The sequence below is a fragment of the Aethalodelphis obliquidens genome, unplaced genomic scaffold (assembly GCF_003676395.1).
Source record: "Aethalodelphis obliquidens isolate GAN/ISIS:26980383/991018 unplaced genomic scaffold, ASM367639v1 scaffold25, whole genome shotgun sequence".
NCBI classification, from domain to species: Eukaryota; Metazoa; Chordata; class Mammalia; order Artiodactyla; family Delphinidae; genus Aethalodelphis; species Aethalodelphis obliquidens.
The window spans coordinates 28,337,996-28,356,738 of NW_020837969.1; the positions used below are offsets into that span (position 1 = coordinate 28,337,996).

General features: G+C 43.2%; 1 protein-coding gene across 1 annotated transcript in view; it reads left to right on the top strand.

Annotated features, from left to right (window-relative positions):
* The window catches only part of KCNU1 (potassium calcium-activated channel subfamily U member 1), a 154,998-nt gene that overhangs the window by 70,443 nt on the left and 65,812 nt on the right, over positions 1 to 18,743 (top strand). The window contains exons 17-21 of the mRNA XM_027123016.1: positions 968 to 1,080; positions 1,451 to 1,519; positions 4,972 to 5,061; positions 5,201 to 5,298; positions 16,377 to 16,491. Coding sequence (XP_026978817.1) covers positions 968 to 1,080; positions 1,451 to 1,519; positions 4,972 to 5,061; positions 5,201 to 5,298; positions 16,377 to 16,491 — 485 coding nt within the window. The remainder of the gene's footprint in view (positions 1 to 967; positions 1,081 to 1,450; positions 1,520 to 4,971; positions 5,062 to 5,200; positions 5,299 to 16,376; positions 16,492 to 18,743) is intronic.

Below are 18,743 nucleotides of genomic sequence, written 5' to 3' on the forward strand. Positions count from 1 at the left end.
GCAAGAGAGTCAGCTGCATCTTGAGACGGTGACGAGGTGTATTGGAAAGAGGTGGTCCTTTTTATTAGCAGGGCAGAATTTTTTTGTTTGTGTGTTTGTTTTTGTTTTGTTCTTCCTAAACCACAAGATGGCCATCTGAGGAGTGTTTCTGAACTGGCCTTAACTCTCCACTGCCGTGGTGTTTCTGAGTTCCTAGGAATTCCAGGCTTTCATTGGAGATTCTGGGCTTTAAGGGGCCCGTCGTGCCCTGTCAGAGCAGCGTGGTGGTGATTCTCATGGCTGTGGATGGAGGAGGATGCAGATAGAGCAAAAGAGAATCCCTGGGGGTCTTACACAGATGTCAGAGATGAGTTACTCAGCAACATCTGCCCCCCGCCCCCAGTTAGACAACATTTAGCTTTTTTTGAGAGAAACCCTTTGGTCGCATCCCCCATTTCTCTAGAAGCCTACCACTGCCCTGGATTTTTACGTTCTCATTTCCATTGATCAGGATGGCTTTTTGAGTTTATTTAAACCAAGAAGGGTTCTGATACTGAGCAGAAGCCATGAATATTTTCATCTTTGTGGTGTATGGTTAGTCAGAATGTGTTCTTTAAAAAAATCTTACACGGCCATACCTAGGGGGAGACAAGTTAGATTCCACATTATTCTTACCATCTTATTGTTCCTGACGCAAAAACCAGTCTACCTTGCTGAAATTATTGGAAGAAGAATTAATTTCCAGCAGGAGGCGTGGATGCCATCTGGGGAGGAACTAAGTCGTGATGCTCCTACTTCACCCTGGAAATAGTTGAGATGTATGTTAGAGTTTTTGTTCTTCCTTTGACATTTCTCTAGTTAAGCACGAGGACAAATCTCCTTTCTGGGACCTGAATGCAATGGGTACTGGTTTGGTGCTGAGCAGAATACTCAGTTTGTATATCGAATATCCCATTTTCCACATCACTGTGCCTCATGTGTGTTCCAGATCTGCCCTAAAGAGCCCTGGCAGAAACATTTCTTCAGCGGCCTGAAGAACAAAATCCTGACTCAACGCCTCTCTGATGACTTTGCTGGAATGAGCTTTCCTGATGTTTGCCGGTAAGTTAAGGGAAACACTTTCGTCATTTTCGTGCAATGCATTCTTTCCCCAGTGTCCACAAAGGGCTCACTCTAGACCAGGCTCAGTGACAAACACAGAAGGTATAAGGATGAGTAAGTCTGAGTGTCTGCAGCCTGGAGGTTCACAGTCTGTGCGGGACAGGTTCATCCCTGTCCCAGTTGGTGCACTGGCTCTGCGTTACTCCAGGATGGATTCACTTTCCAGCGAACATTCCACATTTGAGAGGCTCTCCCTCTGCGGAGGGGGTGGTGTCCACCCAGGCAGAGAGCACAGAGTGTCCGTCGTATTGTTGTGACCTGGGGCTCTGCTGTCGTCGCTTGCCTCACGATCGCTTGTCTTCCTTCCCAGGCTCTGCTTCGTGAAGATGCACCTCATGCTGATAGCCATCGAACACAAGTCCGTGTGTCATGGTTACTGGTACCAATGAGACTTCAAATTGCTTCAGAGTCTTTGAGGAGAATCTTTATGATTAAGAGTTGTCCAGACGTACAGCCATAACTAAGCCTTTTGCTCTTTGTTGGGAGCCGGCCTCAGGCTCTCAAGGCACCCGGGCTGCTCTGGTGCATATAATACTGTCTCTAAGGATTGAGGTTAGAACAGTCACCCTAGTGGGCGGGCAGGAGCTCTGCCTTGGTTCCTGTGGCCTTGCCCCAATTGTGTCTCATGATCCGGAGACAGAAGAAATGGTCACCTTCTCATATCTGTTCCTCAGTATATTACCAGGTCTTGTAAGTCTTGACCATGAAACCATACCATGAAATAGAATTATTTGTGATAAAAATGTTCCCACAAACTCTAGCCTAGAAACTCATCCACAAAATACGGGAATTTGGCCTGCTGGGCAAAGTGTGCTGTTGATAAAGGAAAGAGGTAACCTTATCAGACCATCAGCATTTCCTGAAAATGCGTACTGAATAATATAAGAAGTGAGAGAAGTTATCATATAATAAAAAAGAAAGTCCAGAATCAGCCACAGTGATATAGAGATAAAAGATGCTGAAAACTAAAAAGTGAGGCTTAAGTGGGATAGAGAACAAGAAACACTTGTGTTGGCTTCTGTGTGTTTTTTAGTGGAAAACTACCTTGAATTAACTTGGAATCAATAGACTAGATTCTGGTCCTGATTATGATTTGCCAGCCCAGTGGCCGCAGAGAAGTGTCCATCACCTGTAAAAGGAGGGAGTCACATTAATTAATCCCTAAGACCCCTTCCAGCTCGAAGACTGACATTACCAGGAACCCTAAAATCATAGGGAAACAGTCAAAATTCAGTAATTTTGAATGATATCAGAGGGACTACAAAGTATATGAAAGGCTAGAAAGAAGAAACAGTGTGTCAATTAGAGAGGATGTAGAAGGTATCTGAGCAGAAGGGGTCAGTGGGCTACAGTACAGAGCAAGTGCTTAAGGAGAGTAAAGAATAGTACCATCTGGCCGGCTGAATCTTACTTAACAGTTCTGCCGTGCTCGTGGAAATCTCGAAATCGAAACCCATGTGCAAGTGCCCTTTCTACTGGAAATAGGTGAGAGTAAAGAGGACGGCATCTTAGCCTCACGAGCCGGGGAGTCTGGGTTTCACACCAGCCCAAAACGATGAGGTTTTAACATTTTGGGCCTTCAATGACCTGGGTTATGCATCGGAATTATTTGCAAAGTTTGAAAGACATAGAATTCAAAACCTCACTTCTGACTTTATAAAACTAGAATCTCTGAATTTTTTTGAGTCCCCATGATACAGTCATTTTATTCACTGGCGTTCAGAAACTGTTATACCAAATGCTCTTAATATCCTTTCCACATTTAACATCCTAGATTGCTATAAACTTTATTAGAATGACTGTCAGGACCAGAAACATGAATAAGCAACTAAGTTCTGCATATATTCAAGAAGTTCTGGTGCCGTTTACTGCCTAGCATACATCTAGCTCCAGTAAATGAGGCAGCTGCTCCAACACAGGTTTAATTTTGGTTTCTCACCAGAGAGTCAGATGCACCAAAAGAATTAAATCCTGATTTGGCAAAGATATTGGTAATAGCAGTCTTACATGACTGCTACTTCATGGCCGACACTGCTGTAGGCGCTTCACTTCCATTAACTCCCGAATCCTCCCAACAGTGCTGTAAGAAGGGTACAATTAGCCCCATTTGTACAGAGGAGAAGCCAAGAAAAGTTAAATCATTTCCCCAAGCTTGCACCACACCCAGGGGCCAAGCGAGAATGTGAACTTACTCTGGGGGCGCTTCTGATCACCAGGCTGTGCTAAATCCACCACAGTCCCTGTACACGGGAGGAAATGGGGCATCTCAAAGCTGGGCTTCAGGCAAGTATATTGAAAAGCTAGGGGAAAACCTATTTTTTCTCACCTTTTATTTTTTCTTCTAACTGATGCACTCGACTAGACTCTAAGATGTGCAAAAGCTCTGGATAATCCTCAGGATCTCACTTAGGGAATAATTTGTCACCCGGTAAGAGGTGAAGCTGGATCTGACCCCGGTCAGAGAATGTTCTGAGTTAGTTCCAGTGGCCTGTGTTCGCTAACAGCAGCTGGCCGTGATTCATGAAGGGGGTGAGGGGAGGATCAAGCAGTAACTTCTTTGAAAGATGTTCACCTCTTCTTTCAAATGGAACCAGAGAAATTATTATGGCAGTATCTTCATAACTAAGCATTTAACGTGAGTTCAGAGGACCCTGCCTTTAAAAAAGGAGGTATGAAGATACAACTTAAACATATGCTTGTTAGGTAGTGAATATCAACCGATGATACTGGGACGGGGGAGGCACAACTCTGTCCTCTCCTTTTCAAAGTCAAAAGCAGTGATTCCAATGACACGTTAGTGTCAGTCAGTCAGTACTCAGAAAGTGACGCACGATGTCTCATGCGATCATCTGCTTGAGCTCAGCTCTTCAGCGTCTTTTGCTCTTGGCGTAGAGCTGAGGATCTCTTGTTGCACAAGCTCTTTGGTTTTGTAAGGCTCTGACGCCTTACTTTGGAATATCCTAACAACAGACTAAGCTTTGCCCAAAGGAAGACTTGACCTCTTTCCAGTGTGCGTATGAAAGGAGGGGTGTGTTTTAAAGGAGGAAAGGAGTACTTAGACCACGCACAAATGAAGCGAGGGGAGGTGTAGGGTTGTAAGACCTCACCATGCTGGAGGTCTGAATGAAAGGAAATGAAAACGGGAGATCCTGACCAGCAGGGAGAAATGTGAGGAACTCAGATAGTCATCGTGGAGCACCCTACCAAAACATATCATGGATGAAGTTTATCAGGCAGCGTTTTCAAACACACAAAACCATAATAAAATAGACAATCAAAATACTCAAGTAGTGTAGAAATAGAAACAATTCGTGTGGTTCCTGCTCTCAAAAATCTTGCAATCAAGATACACAAAAGTGAAGTCAAGAGATAAACAAGTTCAAAAATTGTGTAGGCAAATAAAAGGAACTTTTGAATCCAGCTAGTTAATTAGATGAATTTAATTTTAAAGGACAAATAGCCTAAGGATGTACACCACTAGGATGACCGTAAGACTAGACTAGCAGCCGTGTGGCCTTGGCCTCTTTGGCCTTGGGTAGCTTCAATCAGCAAGGCTTCCTGCATCTGCATTGGTTTGACCATTTCTGATGCAGGACACAATCCAGGGAGTGTGTGCAGCTCAGCAATTGGGCTATGACCTGACCCCCCTCAGTAGATTCAGCAGCAGTCGATGAATTAAATGCAGTCATTCACATTTTCTACTGTAAATTTTGGCGGTAAAAAGGGATTGAGTCCTATTAACTCTGCAACTTAGAGAATCCTTTGGTAAAAACAGATATTGCCCCAGAAATTGGAGGGGAAAATTACTGTATTATTATTTTCTGTTTCCAGTGGGCTGATACTAAATCCACCTGCTCAAGTTAAGCTCCGTAAGAACACACTAGGGTTCTTTATTGCTGAATCTGCAAAGGATGTCAAAAGGTAAATTTTTTTTTATTGCTTTAACGGGGAGAAAGTCCTAGAGCGAATACAACTTAATGGCAGGCAGGCTGAGTCAGCCCCGTGCTGCTTTAGCGTGAAGCCTCACATCAGTCATTCTTGATTTGCTTTCATTGTGCAGAGCCTTCTTTTACTGTGCCGTCTGTCACAGTGATGTGTATACGCCCGAGCTAATTGGAAAATGTAGCTGCAAAAGCAAGAATCCTCGACACAAGACAGGTAACTGCGCTTTCTGCCGGGCTGTCCTCAGCCCAGCTTCTGGGGGCGTGGCCAAGGAAAGGGGAGGGACTCTATCTCTTAAAAGACAATGTCCACGTGAACTTGGCCAAGAAGTGGCAGATACTTCCCCACTGGGCATCCAAGACCTGAGAATCAGTCTTTGAGAGCTGGAAGAAACCTTACTGGTTCTCTAGTTCAGCCCCTTCACGGGCCATGCAGATGAGCTCCGAAAGAGGTTCAGTAATTTTGTCCAAAGTCACATAGCCAGCTGGAGGCACCTTCCAAGTCAATCCCAGACACGTCTACGTCACGCAGGTCTTCCCACCTTCAGTCTAAAAGTTCAGCCTGCATCTGACTGCTTCGTTGGGTATAAGGATACCCCCTCATGACCATTTCTATTTTTCTAAATTTTATCGGGATGTCTTGGACATACGACATTGTATGAGTTGAAGGCGTACAACATGATTTGACACATTTATATTGCAATACGATTGCCATTGTAGCATTAGCTAAGACCTCTATCACCAGCATAATTATCATTTCTTCTAGTGTTGCGAACAAAACCGTTCCTTGAGTACTCTCTTCCTTAATGGACTGTAGGGAGCTTAAAATTTACTCATTCTGGCATAGTGATGAAGAAGTGAAACTTTCCCCCTTTGCTCAAGCTGAACTCGATAGCTCACCAACAACCCTTACTGCTTAAAGCAGGAAGAGAAAAGTTATTTCGAGCATTCATGATAACTTAATCGCTTCTGGTTTAAACTTAGTCTCTTCCAGGTATGTTAAGATTGTTTGGGTAAAATCCCAGTGTTTCAGCATTTAAACTTAATTCAGAATTTGAATTTCCTATCAGGGCTCTCCTTCTCTCTAAGGTTCTTCTCTTCTCTTCTCCCCAGTAGTATTCTATCTAAATGCAGGAGAAAACTGGCCTAACCTCATGGTATTCTCGTAGTGGACAGCCAAGCATCCTTTCATGAGAGTCCTCCTTACTGGTTCCTGAGGTCTGTAAGTGTCGACTTCTGTGACCTCTGCATTGGCAACCAGTAACTCTGTTCCTCCTGGATTTAGGTCACCTACTGTCGTTTGTTACTGAAATCCATCGTCCCTGCCATTGCCTCTGGTCTTTTTTTTCAGATAGGATTTTCTTTTTAAAAAAAATTTATTTATTTTTTGTTGAAGTATAGTTGATTTACAATGTTGTGTTAGGTTCAGGTGTACAGCAGAGTGATTTAGTTATATATATATGTGTGTGTGTGTGTGTGTGTGTATATATATATATATATATATATATATACATATACATACATATATACACACATATATTTTTTTCAGATTATTTTCCCATATAGATTATTACAGAATATTGAGTATAGTTCCCTGTGCTATATAGTAAGTCCTCGTTTATCGATTTCATATATAGTTGTGTGTGTATGTTACTCCCAAATTCCTAATTTGTCTCTCCCCCCTACCTTTCCCCTTTGGTAACCATAAGTTTGTTTTCTATGTCTCTGAGTCTGTTTCTGTTTTGTAAATAAGTTCATTTGTATCATTTCTTTAGATTCCACATATGAGTGATATCATAAGCTATTTGTCTTTCTCTGTCTGACTTACTTCACTTAGTATGACAATCTCTAGGTCCATCCATGTTGCTACAAGTGGCATTATTTTGGGGTTTTTTATGGCTGAGTAGTATTCCATTGTATATATGTACCACATCTTCTTGACCCAGTCATCTGTCAATAGACATTTACATTGATTCCATGTCTTGGCTATTGTAAATAATGCTGCAGTGAACATTGGGGTGCAGGTATCTTTCTGAATTATGGTTTTCTCTGGATACATGCCCAGGATGGGGATTGCTGGATCCTATGGTAACTATGTTTCCTTTTTGAGGAACCTCCATACTGGTCTGCATAGTGGCTACACCAATTTACATTCCCACCAGCAGTGCAAGAGGGTTCCCTTTTCTCCACACCCTCTCCAGCATTTATTATTTGTAGACTTTTTGATGATGGCCATTCTGACCAGTGTGAGGTAGCACCTCATTGTAGTTTTTAGCCTCTGGTCTTGAGGTCTGCAAAGTCCCCTTTTCCTTTGCTCCTAGTCTTTTTATTCCATATGTTATTTTGGTCTCTCTGCTCTGTGGGATTTGTCAGTCTCCCCACATTCGCAGGTGTGCATGTCAGGATGTGGGAACCTAGGTGGTGCTCTCAGGCCATCTTCTGCTTAAACACACACATGCCGCCATCTGCTCTTCTCTAGTCATCTTGCACTGTTACTAAATACTCCTCTAAGTGCGCCCACCAGGATCCATATGAAGAGGGTTTTCCTATGGATTTTCTCCCCTTACACACCATAAAATTATCCTGTGTTCCTTGACTCACCACCTCTCACCTTCCTGAGACACCAGGTGTGTGTGTTGGTTGGGAGGGACTAAGTGTTTTCTCAGGGGTCCAGGCTCTGTCATTTTTGGGTGATAGCTTTATCGAGATATAATTCAAATACTATGAAGTAAATACCAAATCCTTTTAAAGGGTCCAGCAATTCAGTGGGTTTTAGTATATCAGCAGATTTACGCCACCGTCACCACAATCGATCTTAGGACATTTCCATACCCAGCAGCAGTCATCCCCCGTCCTCCTCTTCCTGCACCCCTGGCAACCACTAGCCTACTTTCTGCCTCTACAGATTTGCCTCTTCCGGCCACGTCATAAAGAGGGGGTGATTCAGTACGTGGCCTTTTGTATCTGGCTCCTTTCACATAGCCATGTTGTAGCGTGTATCAGTACCTCACTTCTTTCCATGGGTGAATAATGTTCCATTGTGTGGATACACTTCCTCTTGTTTACTCATTCATCTGTCAGTGGACACTTGGATTGTCTCCAGCATTTAGGTATTGTGGTTAATGTTGCTATGAATATTGGCACAGAGATATCTGTTTGAGTTCCTCTTTTAACTTTTGTGTATACATCTAGAAGTAGAATTGCTATATCAAATATTAAGTCTATGTCTAATTTTTTGAGGAACCACCATACTGTTTTACACAGCAGCTGCATCATTTTACATTCCTACCAGCAGTGCACAAGAACAAGGGTTCCCATTTCTCCACATGCTAACCAACACATATTATTTTCCTTTTTTTAAAAAAAATAGTAGCTGTTCTAATGAGTGTAAAGTGGCATCTTATTGTGATTTTTAACTTAATTTCCCTAATGGCTACAGATGTTGAGCATCTTTTAATAAGGATCTTATTAGCCATTTGTATATCTTCTTTGAAGAAATGTCTATTCAAATCCTCTGCCCATTTTTAAATTGGGCTCTTGTCTTTCTATTATTAAGTTGCATTAGGTGTTTAAATATCCTAGATACATGTCCCTTATCAGATATGTGATTTGCAAATGTTTCCTCCCATCCTGTGGTTTGGCTTTTCATTTTCTTCAAATAATTTGAAGCACAAACTTTTCGTTGTAGCACCTCTGGACACCGGGGGTGGTATTGTCGTTCCTTGTTGGATTAGTGGGTTAGTGGCTTGGCTGGACTATTTCATTGAATTCTATTTCCCCTGCAGTGTGAAGCCTCTGGTGTTGCCCGTCAGAGAGTATAGCCTTGGGATGCACATAGTCACCCTGGGATGACAGTGGTTTTAACTGGGCTCTTTTTAATTGTCTCCTTTCCTGACTCTCTGTTAAGCTCTCTGCCTCTGTTGGTATCACACCCAGCTCTTGGGCTACGCTCATTGGCTGCCAGAGACTCCATTATTTTTGACAATACCCTGAAGCAGATATTGCTTTACAATATTATCCAATTAAATTTGAGCCCCTTTGCAGGAGTAGTTTCTGAGGCTAGTCTGAGGTTTGTTCTGACCCTGAGAGAGCACTTATTCGCTGTCTCTTTCCTGGTTCACTATGGTCAGTCCTCGCCCATGGTTTACCTTGTTGTTCTCCTGGAGCTACCAGCATCCACTTAATGATTTGCCACCCAAATCACCATTGTTTTCAAGAACATCCTTGGGCTTGAGCTTCTCCACACTCTACTCCAAGTCAAGCCAACTCCCTCGGGAAGAACATCAGAGCTCTCTATGGTAGTGGCCTGCCTCTCCCTCTGGGCAGAACCTCTGAGCCACTGCCCAGGAGCCGTGGGGTAGAAACGGTCGTCCACCTCTCTGGAATTGACATATCTGCTTTTTGAGCAGGTCTCTGGGCAGTGGCGCTAGCTTCTGGACTTGGTTTGCCTCTGCGACTGTAAAACCTCGGCCTTGGGTGTGCGCTGCGATGAGGCTATTCAGTGCTCCATGGTTTTCACCCTGTGATGAGTGAGGGCTGCGTGGAGGAAGGGAGCCCCCAGCCTCTTGGCTGTGCTCACCTGGAACTTAGCCTCTGCACCATGGGGCTGGGAGAATGAGAAATGCCGGTGCCCTGCCCCTCCCCGAGACACACCGTAGCCCTCGCCTGGAAGCTGGAGGGAAGGGTAGCTCTGTGTTTCCGGGCACAAGTACCCAGAATGGAGCTTCTGTCACACTTAGTTGGGGTTGGAGGAAAGGAAGCCGTTTGTGTCTCAAGTGCCTGTGGCTCTTGTAGCTCTTCCTAAGGTTTGGTATAATTTTTTGAATAAATTGTCTACATTTGCTACATGCCTGTAGGACAATTTCTAGAGATTTTAATTGGGCTTGTATGTGTGTGTGTTTCAGTTTTCGCTAGTTACTGTTGTTTCATGGAGGAGCAAGCCCATGGAACTTTTCATGCTTCCATCCCACATTCTGAACTAAAGGCTCTATCTTAACCATATCTATTTTCTCTGACCCTTTAAATTTTTTTGTGAAAATCTAAGACAGTTTTGGGCATAGAAAGAAACTATTCCTGTGCCATTTGCTGAAATCCCTATTACCTAGAGGGCTTGCAACGGAACGCTTGACTCTGAAGAATACTGTTAATTAAATGGGCTTCAAGAGCCTATTTGGGATTCAGAAGTTAAACATTGACTCTTTTGCATTCTATAACAATAAGAATCATTCTTTTTCTGTAATTTATTTATTTTTGGCTGTGTTGGGTCTTTGTTGCTGCGTGTGGGCTTTCTCTAGTTGCGGTGAGCGGGGGCTACTCTTCATGGCGGTGTGCGGGCTTCTCATTGCGGTGGCTTCTCTTGTTGCGGAACATGGGCTCTAGGCATGCGGGCTCAGTAGTTGTGGCTTGCGGGCTCAGTAGTTGTGGCGCACGGGCTTAGTTGCTCCGCGGCATGTGGAATCTTCCCGGACCGGGGCTCAAACCTGTGTCCCCTGCATTGGCAGACGGATTCGTAATCCCTGCGCCACCAGGGAGGCCCAGTATGAATCATTCTTGAGGCAATGGGTGAGGCTGACTAAATGGAGAAATGTCCCATTAAAGAGATGTGAATAAGAAAGAAAAAAATAATACATTAAGAGTATCGTCTCATTACACATCTTTATCCCATATGAAAATTCAGCATTGTTTCATGCAGTAGACATATCCCTGTAAACACAGCGTACAAATCAAACTTTTGCACGTAAGTTATACACTCATATGCATGCACTGCTATCAGTCATTTTGCGAAACAAAAACTTCTATAAATTGAATAATCATTTAGCTGACTTTTAAGTGTGTTTTTGTTATAAATATTTTAAAGCAGGAAGTTAGTTGGTGTAGTATAAAGATGGAAAGATTTCTGTGTAAAGAAAAGAGCTCTGCATTCATTATTTGTAGATACGCCAAATTTCACCCATTTCTATAACAGGTAATTTATAGTATCTAGGGAATCAGTAAGACTTTCAGTTTATAATCTGGCATTTGATCTTCCCCAGAACCTTTCATTCTTCTCATAATAGAATCATTTTTTTTTTCTTCTTGCTCCATGCTGATCCTCCATCACCGCTTCTACTACATCCAGGACAACTCTAATTAATCTGGTACCAAGATTCTTAAATAGCCGGCTATGCGTGAGCCAGCTGTTCTTACTTCACTCTGCCAGACGATGGCAGCAGAGTACCGTGAAACCCTCAGGGTCTGGTAGCCAGGGGAGTGGACTTGTGTGTGAATTTGAACCTGGAGAGTTAGTTCTAGCCAAAAATGTGCCAAAGAGGACATCATTGTAGAAGGGGACTACTTGGCCTTATAGATTTAAAAGTCATGATAATGTCTTGGAAATTCTTCCAGAGAATTAACTTTCTAAAAGGACTAAGGAACTTACCAATAGATGACAGAATAGAAAATTGACTGACTTAGAGTTAGTTCAGATTTCAGGTTGAATATTTTACATTTCAGAGTCAGATGAAATGTATCCTCGGTCCACTTCTTTAAAGAATTATCTCTTCGTTGAGTTAATTAAGCTTGCTCGGCCCCACCAACTTTTTCCACCTCCTGTTCTCAATGAGAAGTCAGAAGACTTGAATTCTGACGGCGGCAGTGCCACTGATTGGATGCGGTTTAGGGAAGACACATCACCTTCTGGGATCTCAGTGTCATCCTTTTGAAATTCAGCAGTCCTCATCACTGCTATGGCTCTTTTCAGTTCTGATGTTCTATGATTTATAATCCCTCTTCTTTGGTCACTTCCTTTTTTTTTTTTTTTTGTCTGAATAGAACCATACCAGAGGTTCTCCCCTTAAGTTCATAATCTAACATTTTAGAGAGGCAGCAGGGTGCAGTGGTTAAAAACGTTGGATTCTGCATTGCTCACTTACTTCTTAGCTGTGTGATCTTAGGCAAACTCTTTAAGCTCTCAGAGTGTTTCAGATTTCTGTAAAATGTTGGTGATAATATTACATATCTCAGGGGGTTAAATGAGACTGTTAGTACATAAAGAGTATACAGGTGGAGTCTATTCACATAGAAAGCATTAAGAACAGTTCCTGGCAAATAGTAAGTACTACATATACGGTAATTATCATAGAACCCGTGGGAACACAGACTCAAAAAAGAATCTCGTTATTTTTCTCATCAGTGAAATTCAGTTGAAATAAGAATTGGCAGAGAAGTCCTGGTAGATTTTACTTATTTGAACCCATTCCCAGTGTGTTTTGGATCCGCATGAAGACCATGCATGGTAGGGCCAGCCTGAAGAGCAGGGGGAATCATATGTGATTAGATAAGTTACTGGGCAGAAACTTTGCCAGCTCCAGCTAAACAGCTCGCTGCCTGCCGTTTCAGCAGTGAATTCTCTAACGCCTGAGATGTTAGAGTCGGGGTCCTCAACCAGGGCAGGGAGAAGCACACACCGGTCTCTGTACGTGATGGCGTGGAGAGTGGGCAGCGGGAGAGTGGCCTTAGGAAAGCTGTGTCCAAATTCCCCTAATCCTCACCCCCTGAGAAAGGCTTTAGATTCCTCCTTAAAATGTTAATGTTTGTGATGGAGTCACGCGTAAATGAGAGGGGAATTATGAAGAGGAAATTGGAAAGAGGGCGTGAAAAGGGGTCGGGGATGTGCAGAAATGATAAGAAATAGTTTGAATAGGAGGTCCAAACTTGAATTTACTCTACTTCATAGTTTTCTTTAGGTTTTGCCTTGCGTCATTTTTTTCATCAACATCTCAGACTAAGTGACCTCTTTAAGAAGGGAGTCAGCCCAGCCCAGTGTTCCCTAGGGATGAGCATTCCAAACCTGGAAGGTTGAGCTCTAACCGCCGCAGTGAATCTACCAGCTCATCTCTCTAGCTTGGCTCTCCTCCTGCACCAATGGCTATAGGAAGGAGGGAGAGCAGAGGTGTTCCTAAATGCCTCTTCTTCTCTAAAGCAGGGCCACGGACCACACGTCCACCCAATTCCAGCACAAAGGAACACAACCCGGTAATAGTCCACAGAGACCATCCACCAACATCTTGCATTCCTGTATTCACGACAGTTGCCATTGTTCTTGGAGTCGGTCCCGCCATTGGCTGGGGGGCTTCATTTTCTCCAGTCCTTGGTGTCCATCTCCCCTTTGGCCGTGGCCTTCTTTATTTCTCATCCCAATGATTGAAATAGCGTCCTGGCAGGTTTCCCCACATCTAGCCTCTCTTCAGGCCAATCCATGCCATCTTTCATGGCTCTAAGAATTTTCTTGAAGTTCTGATCATGAACAGATATATAAATAAAAAATGAATAGATGCTATTTATGATGATGAATGCTATGCCTACTTTCACAAGACGAAAGCATTGGCTTGATCTCTTGTCCTACTGCTTCTTCAGCTCCTGAGAGCAGTGTTTCTTATCCAGAATACATGGTATCACTTCTTAGGTGTGTCACAATGACTGGTAGATACTAAATTTTGCAACAGGTTAGCTGTTTAGTAAACTGGAGCAGATTCAGTGTCAGCCACATAAGGCAGGAATTGTTTTCCCTCATTTGGGCTATGATCATATTTCCTGAGGGAGATCGAGAGGAGTAGAGTTAGTGCTCTCCATATGGAAATCACATACGAGGCATGTCTTAATATGCAATCCTGTCACGTGTGCCAGGAAAGGAAAATGGTTGCCTATAGCTGTCAAGGAAATCACTTCTTGAAGAAAAGAGAAAGATAATCAAATGCCGGCCGTGCATAGGACTTTAATTTATTTTTTTTCACTCACCCACAGGTCTTAGATGCCATGTCTTTTTTGATGTCTAAGGAAACCCTCTTTAGAATATCCATAGAGAAGAAGTCATAGTAAGCCATGGCAAGCCATTAACAGTCTGGTTAGGGCGTTAGGCAAAAATCCATTTCATTTTTCCCTTGCCTAAAATCTGAAAACGTAATTACTTGGACACTGTCAGCTGTAGCTAAATAGATTAAAATATAAGTAAATCAAATGATCAAGTGCTCTTAGAGTGAAATCAGAAAAACTTCAATTGCTTATCTACTGCCTTGAGAGACAGGGACTTTACTTCCTAGTTTTATTTTATTCTTTGGTTTTTCTCCCAGATGTTTGAAGCAGCAAAGAAACTGGGAGAAAGGGCAGTAAAGAAACTGGGAGAAAGGGCAGTAAAGAAACTGGGAGAAAGGGCAGTAATTGTTGCACGTTCTTAACAGCCCTCTCTGCAACCTGGTAGAGAGGACACTTTTCAGACTTTTTTGTGAAATTCATTAGGATTATAGAACTTAGAGTTGAAGGAAGCAGAGACCACGTGGACCAGTTCTTTTCCCTTCGGGCAGGCAGCACACACTGCGGGAGCCCCCACCCATCCTCACGAGACTGCACCTTCCAGCCCCCATATCCATGACGTACTTCCATAATCCTGAAAGCGTCCAACATTATGCAAATCATTCATGTGTTTTCAGGAGAGATTTTATTAAGAAGGACACAAGGGAAGATTCAAAGCTTTATTGAGCAAAAAGTTCTCACGGTTCATACCTAGCACTCACCTCACCGGCCCGTCCCCTCCCACCTTTTTTTAATACCTGGCAAATGTTGTTGGCTGGAGAGTGAGGCTCTGAGAAAACAGAGACTTCCCGAAAGTTCCATTGTTCCCAAGCCAGTTTAGGCATGTTGCGTTTTACATTCCGCAGCTCAGTTTCTATCACGAGTACTAAGCCGACTAGCTTTTAAAAACTGACAGTTGGTAACACTCTACTCCTCGCTTAGATTTTTCTTCAGACGTTCCCTTCCCAAGCCATTCCCCCCAGGGCAAAAGGTAACCACAAAATAAGGAAACATCTATCAAGCTGAAAACCCCATCAAAATTCCGTTTGTAAGTGAAGGCTTCTGAGGATTACAGACAGGGAGCAATCTTCTTCCATACTTGGCTCTTGGTACACCTGGATGATGCAATTACTGCTGATTTAAACCGACAAATCACATATGCAAAGGATGTCGCTCTTCTTCCAAAAGTATGTTTTGACTCAGTTGATATTTTCTGCAGATTAAAATGGCTTAGAAAGAGTTACATCAAAAGAAGAGGGATACCAAGAGGGTTCTGTGGCTCTTTACGTCTGCCATTGTCCAAAACCTGGTTCAGTGTGGGTTCAAAGGCTTGTTCCAGAGGAACTCCCCATTCCGAGTAGTCTAAGTACAGAGAGATTCTTAAATTGACGCAGGAGGAAAGGTCCTGTCTCTTTTCTCCACTTAGGTGGGCAAGGAAGAGGAGTGGCAGTGATGCCTCCTCTTTGGCTCCGTCCGTCTCCTTGATAACTTCTTCCCAGGCAGTCTTCCCATCTCTGATCCGCTGGCAATCAGGTTCAGGCAAGCAGATCATGCAGGGTTTTTGAATAGTGAAAGAAAAGCATTTGACTTCCAAAGCATCCTTTAGAATGTTACTTTTCATCACAGTACCGAGTGCCAATTCTTATTGAGCAAGGATGGCTTCCTAGCCAAGTGCGTTTAAAGGATTCCTAGGTTAAACCTCTGTTCTGGAATAAAAATGGCGTGATGGAGTATCAGCATGTGGGCGCAGGAGGCTCAGGTGTCAGTTTGTTTCCATCTCAGCAGCTTCGTGTTGCTCATTTAATGTTGCTCACACATTCTTGCATTTTATCCTCAACCATCACCCTTTGAGGTCCCAGTCTTCTCCCTGTTTTGCAGATGAGATTATCTGCTTTTGTGTTATTTCCAGATGTGGAAATTCACAAGTGTTTTGAGACATATCCCAGGTAAGATCAAGATTCTTCAAAGGTTAAAATAAATAATAAAGGAAGCCTTGAAGGAAAAATGAAGTAAAAGGAAGCAGTATCCAAGGAGAATGAATTGCAGGCTGACTGGTATCTGCAGAAGGGAGTAGCGACCTTGAATAGTGATCTTTCCTTAGTGTCCTGTAGCGGCTGTAGACTCTGCTGGCAGCCGAAAGGCTCCCCAAATGCTATCCTTCTGGATGAGACGGGAAGAATGATGGATGAGAAAGGTGCAGAATGGGTGAGAAAGTACTCAGTAGGTACTTCTTTTAAGCATACCATATGGTATTAACATCCTCACAGTCATTTTCACCCACTCTCTTAACTCTATAGAAGGAAATTAAAGAGTTTTCTACAAACCATCCTCTTAGAACAGTCTGTAGCTGAGGATTCTCAGCCTCTCCCTAGTCAAGGGGCTAGAGCTCTCTCAGCCAATAGGAACAGTCCAGAAATCCCTTATGAAGGGGTATTATGCCAGCTCACCAAGATGGCTATGACATTGCAGGGACAACAGTCACGGTGATGAGAAACAGCGGAAGGGAACACTCTGGTCCAAAAACACAGGACTCCAGCCCAGCGACACCTATGAGCATGGCTAGCAACTTGAGCTTGACCACCAGGTAAGAGATGCAGAGGACCCTGGTCCTCTAAGTTTTTTTTTCTAAGAATCACTGGGCAATAAAAATTTGACTTAAACAGGAATATTTGCTTTATCAGCTCCTATACTGACTAATACAGTTGTTCCTCACCAACATGAGTTCCTCCCAACTTCTCCCAATATGTCTGAACTAAGCGAATATACCTCCCACAACATTGCTGAAATAATTTATACTTATGACAGCCAGAGGTTATGCACCCAGTTTTCTTTCAGGTCACCCTCCAGGCACTCAGGAAATGTGGGTGAGGGCAAAATTTCAACTCTTCCTCAAGGTTTTTTCTATTATTAATCCATGCTTGTTGTTGAGATTGCTTTCGGTTTTTAAATCTGCAGAATAGGGCCAACAAATTCTTCCTCCCCTACTCTCTTTTTCCTGCATCTCTCTACTCCAAGATAACCCCGATTAAGCAGAATGCGGGGTTGGAGCTGAAGAGTGTGATCTGTTTATTGAATAATTTTTAAATAGACCGTTGATCTAAAACTTCTGTCACCCCAAATTTTATTGTGAATAACTCTGTCATGTGTTGGCAGCATTTCAATTTAGTAGCTATAAAATACCAGGAAAATCTCTCATGATTGAGAATTGTGATTGGCTATAGGTAAGGATTGTATCATCTTCTCTGGCATCACACAATGTTCCATGCAAACGCTGGCCCTCCCTAAGCTGTGCGATCTTGGGCAGCTTGCTTTACTTCTAGGTGTCTCCGTTTTTTTGTTTTTTCTTCTTGTTTTTGCGGTACGCGGGGCCTCTCACTGTTGTGGCCTCTCCCGTTGGGGAGCACAGGCTTCGGATGCGCAGGCTCAGCGGCCACGGCACACGGGCCCAGCCGCTCCGTGGCATGTGGGATCTTCCCGGACCGGGGCACGAACCCGTGTCCCCTGCATTGGCAGGCGGACTCTCAAACACTGTGCCACCAGGGAAGCCCTAGGTGTCTCCGTTTTGATATCTTAAATGAGTATAATGGTAATGAATACTCTGTAGGTCTTTGTAAGGACTGAATGAGATGAGGTATTTAAAGCATTTTGCTTGATTCCTCACTGACAGTGAGCATTCATTAAATGTTCCTTATTATTGCAGTGATCGATTCTTGTATCTAGGAAGATGTGCGAGATTGGACCGAATATGTAGTAGATGCAGAGCTCTCCAAGGATGTGGATTTTGAAATAAATCCTTGATCCTGTTTTTGCTATAATTCACCTCTTTCTTTTAATGCATGAAGAATCATGCTTCTGTTTAACTGAGGATTCTGGATAGATGGGTCTGGTTAACGGAGGTTTTGCTGTGTACCTGTCCAACAGGTGAGGCAGGCGTCAAATATCTGAGCCACCGAAGGTGCCACCGCTTCATGTATGTGCCTTCTAAGAGGAATACAAAAATCTAGGAATTATATTTTCTGCCCTTCCCTGCCTTCCATTCCAGGATTTTATGAAATCTGAGTGAGATAATCTGTGGGAAAGGAGGGAAAGGATTAACATCTGTTTGGAGGAAAGGTTCTATGGAATTTCAGGAATTTTGCCTCACTCTTAATGACAACAGAGCAGCTAGGGGTTAGCACTGAGATTTGTAGCTTTTTCTTTCTTTTTAAAACGGTTGGTAAAGAGCTAAGTACTGAGTAGCTGCTTGCTAAGTAGGCACTGTGCTTAGATGCAGAGATCATGTTTCCACCCCCACGTGCAACCTAGTTGGGTAAACAAGGTGAATTCAGATAAATTAAATCAGAGGCCAAATGAGGCAGCATCCCTTCCAGTGCTACATTGATGATTCTGACAGCAGGTCAGAGGAAGAGGTCAATGGGGGCTGGGTGGATTGTTCCAGAATGTTTCCTGTAGGAAGTGGGGTTTGGAGAAAGGTAAGAGAATGGGAATCTCAGTTCCTGTGGAGAATGTAACACGGGCAACGCGTGGGGAAAACATGGAGCCTTCCATGTACCGAGTAGCCTGACTAGAGGTGTGGATGCATGATGGAGTGAGAAATAGCGTCTCAGATTTCTCAAGAATACGTTCTTGGTTGTGGTATTGCGCATGTGTGTGAATATATGCATGTATGTTCTGTTTATGTTGATGCAAAATTGTTGCAAAAACATGATTCCAATCTGAAAAGTGTTTTGAGACTATAAAGATAACATATGTGATAACACATAAAATGCTCCAACCATGTTTATGCTTTTATTTATTCTTTCCCTTGTCTTCTCTGTGGTAAGAGAGGATTAGCAA